Raw genomic sequence first — 7,864 nt, forward strand, 5'->3', positions numbered from 1 at the left:
AGCTCCATGCCAGCCCACCCCACCCCACCCCAGCTCAGTGCCCAGGGGCATGCTGCTCTACGTCTTGCTGCCTGGGGATACAATGATCAAAAAAGGTTGAAAAGCCCTGCTTTAGAGGTGCAAGATACTAAATGGAAACAGAAGCATGACCAAGACATTTAAACACATTTCCTGGACTCTGATTCAGGTAATCAGAAATTGAAGATTATGCATTTAAATATATATGTATTACATATTTTATACATACAGTAGCTATATTTCATATTTAATGTCTCAAAATCCATTAGTTATTTCAGCAGGTGGTAATTTGACAAATCTGTAGACCCAAATTAGGAACTTTAAAAGTCAGACAGTTCATAATTAAATATTCTAAGTTTCCTGAACACATTTATGCCACACTGCCCTCTCAGTACACTTAAACTACCGGGAAGAGGACAGCTGAAGAATGCCTCCACTCATGCCACGGTTTCCACTGACTGTCATTTCAGGAATGCATATAGCAATGCATGACAGCTTGGAATGTCTCCACCCATCTGATAGTATCAGGCCATGCACTGCTTACAACTAGCTATACAACCCTGAAGATTGGTTTTAAGTATCCATTTACTTTTTTTTTTTTTTTTTTTTTTCAGATGAATAAAGGAGGGAGACTAGTAGGAATTGCAAACACGTGTACAATATGAAATTCATCACCTGCATGTGATGCCTGTTAGTAACATCCACAAAAAAGATTTTTTTTTTTTGGACACACTTCTGTATGTTAACTGACTTCCATCAGAGCAAGCTACTGAAATGGAATACCATTTGGTTTACCATTTTTTTTTAGTACTGCAAATACCTCAATAATATTGCATACTGGATATACAATTTTAAATTAATCAGCAGTGCCCTTTCTAAAACTCGAGGTTTTTTGGCATAAATAACTAGCTCCCAAAGTTAATTTAAATGAAAATGCACAATTAAGCAAGCAAGCAAGCATATTTTTTTTCTGGAAATAGTCAACTGCAAGCCTCTGAAAGGAGTGGGTTAGAGTAAAGCGAATTTGTTCTAAGCTTTTTGACATTTTTGAGAATTGCAAATTATTTATGCCAGTAAGACAAAACTGGCAAGCTGAATAGATGTTACAGGTGCCAAACTAGTAAAGCACTGATCAGTCAAAAAGTTTGTCAAAATCTAAGTCCCTGGTTGAGCCTAATGTGCATACTTAAAGCCTCAGTTGAAGGAGTTAAGTCACAGGTTTATGACCTGTGCTTGGTTTACATCAGCTAGGGCTCTGCCTCACGGTCTCCAGCCTAAGCAGTTTACCATCTAAATGATTATACCATTTCAGTAAACAGCACTGAAGTTGTTTCAAAACACATTAAATTACAGTTTTCGATCCAGGCATCCATTAAGTTCCCGGATTATGTTTACCCCTTTCTAAATGTAATGCTCCAAAAACAGCTTACAAAGCACCTTATGTAGTATTTCCTTTAAGAGAATAGAGGTTTACAAAAAATTAAATCCAACCAAGATCAACCACGTGTCAGAATTTACAGCTTATTTTGTTTTTGAAAATAAATATGGAATATTTAAATATGGAAATAAATGTTTTTGTGCCAATAAAGTTTATAAATGTTACTGTACCAAATCAAGAAAGGCTATTATCAGGGTAACATTTGCAACAATTAAAGAACAGAAATGGTCACTCAAAGTGGGGCCTTACATTTTGTATTTGTTATGCAACTATCACCAGATAATAGATGGAAATGCTATGGCAATCTGAGAAGAAATATCTTCTCAAAATTACTGCCACCTTTTTGTAGAACATGAGTTTCCCCAAGGTTGTCTCAGCGCATTTGTGCACTACAACAGCTACCCAGCAGGGAAAGCAGTACGACTATACGCTCAAAGGCTGGACATAAGGAAGAATTTCTTTACTGTCCGAGCCCGCAAGGTCTGGAACAGCCTGCCATCAGAGGTGGTTCAAGCACCTACATTGAACACCTTCAAGAGTAAATTGGATGCTTACCTTGCTGGGATCGTATGACCCCAGCTGACTTTCTGCCCTTTGGGCAGGGGGCTGGACTCAATGATCTTCTGGGGTCCCTTCCAGCCCTAATGTCTATGAAATCTATGAAAGACACACAGGTAATCCTCACCAACCACAAAGAAGCCAAAACAATTTTGAAGAGGTGTAGTATGTATAGTAATTCAGTTTAAAAATGTGCACATATTCAAATACTGAATAGAAAATAAAGCTCTCTTGCACCCAAAAGCCTACAATAAACAAGTGTTTACTAATGGAGGGTGCAGATTAAGTACAGAAGCCCAAAAACCCATAAATTACTGCAGGAATCCAAACTTGGTTACACTGAAGTACAATGTTATTAGATTCCCATTTCTTGGGACAGAACTAGCTTTTACAAAAGCAATGACTTCCATACTATTACTCAAGGGGCTTTTTAACAAAAGTGCCTGCAGTTTAAAATCCCCAACACAGAACTAGTCTTCCTAATTTCATCATACAACTTGGTAAGAGGAATGGCCACTATTCATGGCCCTATAACAGATTTTTAAAACTCTCATGTCTAATGATACAATGTTACCTGAAACATTTTGCAAACAAAAAAAGATGTAAGTATCAATTTAAAAAACAAAATCAAAATGCAGATTTCTTTGCTAACAACTGATGTGTTTGTAGTAAGCGTGACATTAGGCTTGGGGAATGAAAAAAAAACAACACTCGATTTGTCATAAGTGGCAAGATTATGCTCTTCCTCTAAAAAGCAAAGCAGAAATCACAGAACAGGGGGTCCAGTGTTCCCTTTTTCTGATTCCAGGATGCTCTGTGATCTGTAGTGTAATGTAAACAGTCAAAAAAAACTAAGTTGCAGCAGCCTACCCCGCTCATCTCTGGCCACAGATACATTCTTATCCCAGGACCTGCAAGGGGGTTTAAAGACAGCTTTGCAACTGTGTTCTGTAGCACTGTTATCAGTAGAAACACAATGTGTTTGGGTTTGGGGGGTTGTTTGTGTTTTTAATAGCTCTTTTTCACTGTTCCAGCTCTTTCAGGGACATTATCCCCCACTACTGAAAGATGTTTCATCTTATGGCCACACACAAGTAAAAGTGATGGAACACTTATGGCAAACATATATATGCAGGAGAGGAAAGAAATTAAGGTTTTACACAAACTGAGCCCAAAATAATCACCTCAGAGACCAGTAAACGCTAAGATAAACTGCATACTCAAGAAATCTCCAAGGCTGCCCAGTCAGCTGTCCGTCAGCAAGAATAAGAAATTATTGTACAACTCTCTGGTGAATAACTTGTATTATATGGCCTTTTAATTAGTGCTGATAGCCCAATACTGTATATTAGCAAAACAAACAGAGAAGTTATGATATGAATTTTCTCCCCTTCCCTCTGCCAATGAAGAGCTGTTTAGCTTCACTGACCTTTACCATAGATTGATTTATAGAGGAAAAGGAGTTCACAGAAAAGCAAGACTTTGAAGCCAGCCTGCACCTATGTGTGAAGTGCGCAAAGAACTGCAACTATGTTCCCATGTTGTTTTGCCCAGTGTATACAGCCAGCTAATATTCAAATATTTTCCCATACCTTATTAGTACAGAAAAAACAGAATTCATGAAGTACTTTACAAATACTACCCAGATGAGCCCAAAGAAAAAAGCCTATACTGATAAGAATCACTATTCAGACATGTAGAAATAAACCCATGCTTCAAGATGTGACAGTGTATTCCCAAGAATTTAAGATGGGACAAAACAAACAAACAATAAATAATAAGGTTCTAAAGTTTTCTGGAAATGGTTGATTGTGAAAACTTCAAAGACAATACTTCTAGGCAAGAACTCATGTAAGTTGTTCAAGTCCCTAAACTAGCTCTAAGCAATAGTCTGCAATGAGAATCCATGATTTATTGCAAGTGGTAGCACAGCATCTTATATATTGCCTGTTTCCACTTCCCCAGAGATTGTATTCTAGCAAGGAGCACATGGCATCATGCATCAACTCTAGCTTGTTTTCCTTTTATTCCATGCTGCACAAATTTGGCAAGATAGATTATGACAAAAAACAGTTACTTTACACAATCCATATATTAAATGTATCCATTTGACAACTATAAAGTAATACAAAATTAAGAGCCTAACTGGCTCTTACAACTTGCACTGAATTAACGGAATCTTACCATTTAAATAAATATCAATTTGAGACCCAGAACTTTAAAAAAATAAATTTGGTAGTACCTCACAATATATCCTAAAAACAATTGCTAATTTACAGCCGTTTTCAAGCGATGAAGCCCCAATACAGCATAACAAAATGTACTATGACCTTCTCAGTAAAGAAAAAAAACAGTAGGATTCAGTATCAAAAGGACTTAAGCCCAGAAGAGACTATCAGGATCTGTTCTAACCTGGACAAGACCAAAGAATTTTGGTGATTTTTTTTGGAGTACTAGATGATAAGAATATTCTGCAAGTAATTTTAACTGCTGCATCCTCTAAGAAGTGCATTCAACAAGCACCTACTTCTGCACACCATAGTATAAAATGAAAATCAGCTATTAACAGGAGTGTCAAATCATGGTAAAACGAAAGCATGTAGGTGGTACGGGGGAAGAGAGAGGCACTTGCAGATTATTCATCTCAGAAAGTAGTCTGCTGTACTTCATGGCCTTTATAAAGCACACTCAGAAAGCATATTATTTTTTTTTTCTTCTTACACAGGAAGGACAGAAACCCACACATGCCAGTTTGTCTGACAAGCTTTTTACTCTACTAAGCTAGGTATTTGTACTTTAATTACTAGTTTAGCTCTTCGAACAAACTGACTAATGGGAGCCCCGATGGCTGCAAGTAATATAGCTCACTGCCACACTGCTAACTGAAGCTCAAGTTAACTGAAATATTTGGGGCTTGAACTGCCTATGAACTGTCACCAATCGCCAGGTTTTCAAAGACAAGAAAACCATTCACCTATTCTGCTTCATATCTAGTTAACAAGGAATTACAAGAGATGGATTATGTTCCTGTTCTACAACACTAAACCGTATATCGCAGCATGCATTTGAGATTAGAGCTAGTCTTTGAACCTTTCCAAGCAAGAAAAGCCATTTCAAGCCTTCCTGGGTAGAACGGAATATAAATCTAAAAAAAAAGAAAAAAAAAACAAACTGTACAATTACAATTGAAAAAAAAGGATGGAGCATAATGGGAAAGATGGAAAGTGGTCCAAAAGTGGCAGAGAGTCACCTCAGTTTAGAAAAACAGACAGGAACTGTTGTTTCATATGAGTAAGCCAATCTAAACTAATTGCCAGCACTTCAGTGAGGGCAACCATGGCAGCCCCACTACAATAGGTCTTTCAACATTGCTGATGGTAGGTAAAGTCAAAGGAAGATTTACAAGAGCAGGAAGCTTTTTCAGAAGTTATCCTTGAGTAGGCGTGGCTTTACCTGTCACACACAGACAGCTCTGATAATGGATGGGTTTTCCCTAACTCAGTGTGGTATCTAATATTTTATAATTTTTAATTTAGAGAGGTGCTGTATAACAGGAGAGCAAATTTTACTAAAATGAAGGTTGTGTCAGTTAAAGGGACATTATGAATCCCACAAATATTCAGGGAACATAAATTTATTCAGCTACATAAAGAAAACTGCCAGTTCAGAATTAAAATTCTCCGGTTTGTTTTTTAACTAGATGTTTGCTGACAGAAGACTCAACACCATTTTACTGTAGCATCACTGCAACATTACTGAAGAGTGAGGCACACAAGAGTTCAAGCAAAAGAGTTCTGCAGTTATACCAACCTCCTGCTTCCTGCAGCCAGTTTACCATTTGGAGGGGCAAAAGTTCAACAGAAGAAAGGTGGAGTGACATCAAAAAAAGTGTTATATTACAGTATTGTAGAAGTGACAGAGACTCCTCCTCCACTTTTTAAGAAGGTTGCCTGTTTTTGGCAAGCTGGAATCTCATAATTTGTTCTTCTAACAAAACAAACCATGCACCATTCTTTTCTTTCCATCGTTAAGAGTTCGGTAGATTCTGGACCTGAAAGCGACTGCTTACATATTAACATCTAACCAAATAAGATATGGCTTACCTAGCAGAGGCAGTTCTCTGTGGTACAAACAGAAATAAATATCTGGAGCGGTAAAACTAGGCTTTAATATACTACTTTGTTGTATAATGGCAAATTATATGAAAATATACTGTCCAATGGTTAATGCATTGCTTTTTTTTTTTTAAACCCCATATACACAATAAATTTCATTCTTCTGGTTATTTTTATAACTAGAAGTTATATCAATTCCCTGACAGGACTAATGACTCAATGGAAGAGCAACTGACAGCTTTTACAGTGAAACCAAAGAATTAAACACAGTGCATTAGAGCACAATATAAAAGCCAGTTATCTAACAGGGTACTTTAATTATGATGCTAAGCAAGGAGACATTCATCATACTTATTTTTATGTCAAGTTTGTTTTTACAACTAGACACTGTCACCACACTGCTTCTAAACAGTGCATCAGGGGAGGATTTCTACCAGATCAAACCAGTGATTATGACCAAGCATTTGAGAACTCCTGAACCGCAACATCCAAACTTACAAAACAAACACCCCCCAAAAAAGCGAACCTGTCAAAGAGATTATTCTTGCCTTCCTGACATTCGGTGAACTTAAGATGCCTCCTGAGCTTTTGGCCCGCTCAGAGAAAACGAAAACTATTCAGGCAAACCCGCATTATCTCCGGATTGCCACAGTCTTGCCTTATTTGGCTAACATTTGGAGATTCCAATCGCACTGCTATAAAACTTTACCATGCACAAAGCATCCATTTTGACGAAACTTCACAGCTAATTTCCTTGCCGTCCCCCCCACCCCCTGCCCTGACCTCGACCCCGACCCAAAAGTCCATCCCGTTGCCAAAATCCCGAGCACAAAGCCAGGGGGGACCTATTTTTTTGAAGCTTTCTGTGGGACTGGAAAGAGGGGAGCAATCCACACACTGTAAAAGCCCAGCAGGGCTCTGGAGCTGGGCTCCCACCACACTGCGGCAGAAACCGGTGAGGGCCACCAGCAACTGACACATGTTTCTATATTAGGAACAAAACACTGGTTCCCCCTAGAAACCAGATAGAGAGAGATGAGCTGCCTACACAAAGGCACACAGAAATACACACATGAACACACAAATGCACACAGATTTAAGGTTCTGAACTGCAGTGAGATGGGGGGAGGGCAGGAAATCGCAACCTAGGGGCAGAGAGCACCCAAAACCTTAGGGCAGCAGACACGAGTGACCCCCAACACAGGGGACATTTTCTGCCTCCTTCTCCTCTTTCCCCCAGCCCTCCCGGCCTGCCCGCCCCAGGCAGCCGCTCCCCCAGACCCCCACTCCCCGCCGCCCCCAGGGAGAGGGTCCCGGGGCCCTCCCCCCGGCCGGGCCGGCCGCCCCCCGAGCCCGGACCTGGTGCAGCGCCGTGAGCCCGTCCACATTGGCGTAGTTGATGTCGGCGCCGCGCTCCAGCAGCCGCAGCACCTCCTCCGTGTCCCCGCTGGAGCAGGCGGCCAGGAAGACGGCGCCGTCGTCGAACTTCACCTTGGTCTTCTTGCGCTTGACCACGGGGGGCTCCAGGTCCGTCTCGGAGCCGATCCAGCGCTTCAGCTGCTCGTTCCGCTTCTGCTTGGCGTCCGCCATCTTCATGCCCCGCTCCCGCCCGGCCCCTGCGCGCTGCGCTGCGCTCCGCACCTCGCCGCCGCCCGGGTCCCGCCTGTATCCCACACGGCACCGCGGCCGGCCCGGCTGCCCGCCCCGCGCTGCGCTCGCTCAGCCAGCCAGCAAG

At 40.9% G+C, this 7,864-nt stretch overlaps 1 protein-coding gene across 3 annotated transcripts in view; it reads right to left on the bottom strand.

The window, feature by feature from the left end:
- PPP1R12A (protein phosphatase 1 regulatory subunit 12A) overlaps positions 1 to 7,854 on the bottom strand; it is a 247,779-nt gene extending 239,925 nt beyond the window's left edge. For 2 of the 3 annotated variants that reach the window (XM_019514786.1, XM_019514785.1), the window contains exon 1: positions 7,489 to 7,854. In XM_019514786.1, coding sequence (XP_019370331.1) covers positions 7,489 to 7,725 — 237 coding nt within the window. In that variant the 5' untranslated portion in view covers positions 7,726 to 7,854. The remainder of the gene's footprint in view (positions 1 to 7,488) is intronic. The other variant, XM_019514783.1, reaches the window with a different exon arrangement.
- Positions 7,855 to 7,864: the final 10 nt, after the last annotated feature.

Source organism: Gavialis gangeticus, unplaced genomic scaffold (assembly GCF_001723915.1).
Source record: "Gavialis gangeticus isolate Ggan-Ray unplaced genomic scaffold, GavGan_comp1, whole genome shotgun sequence".
NCBI lineage: Eukaryota > Metazoa > Chordata > Crocodylia > Gavialidae > Gavialis > Gavialis gangeticus.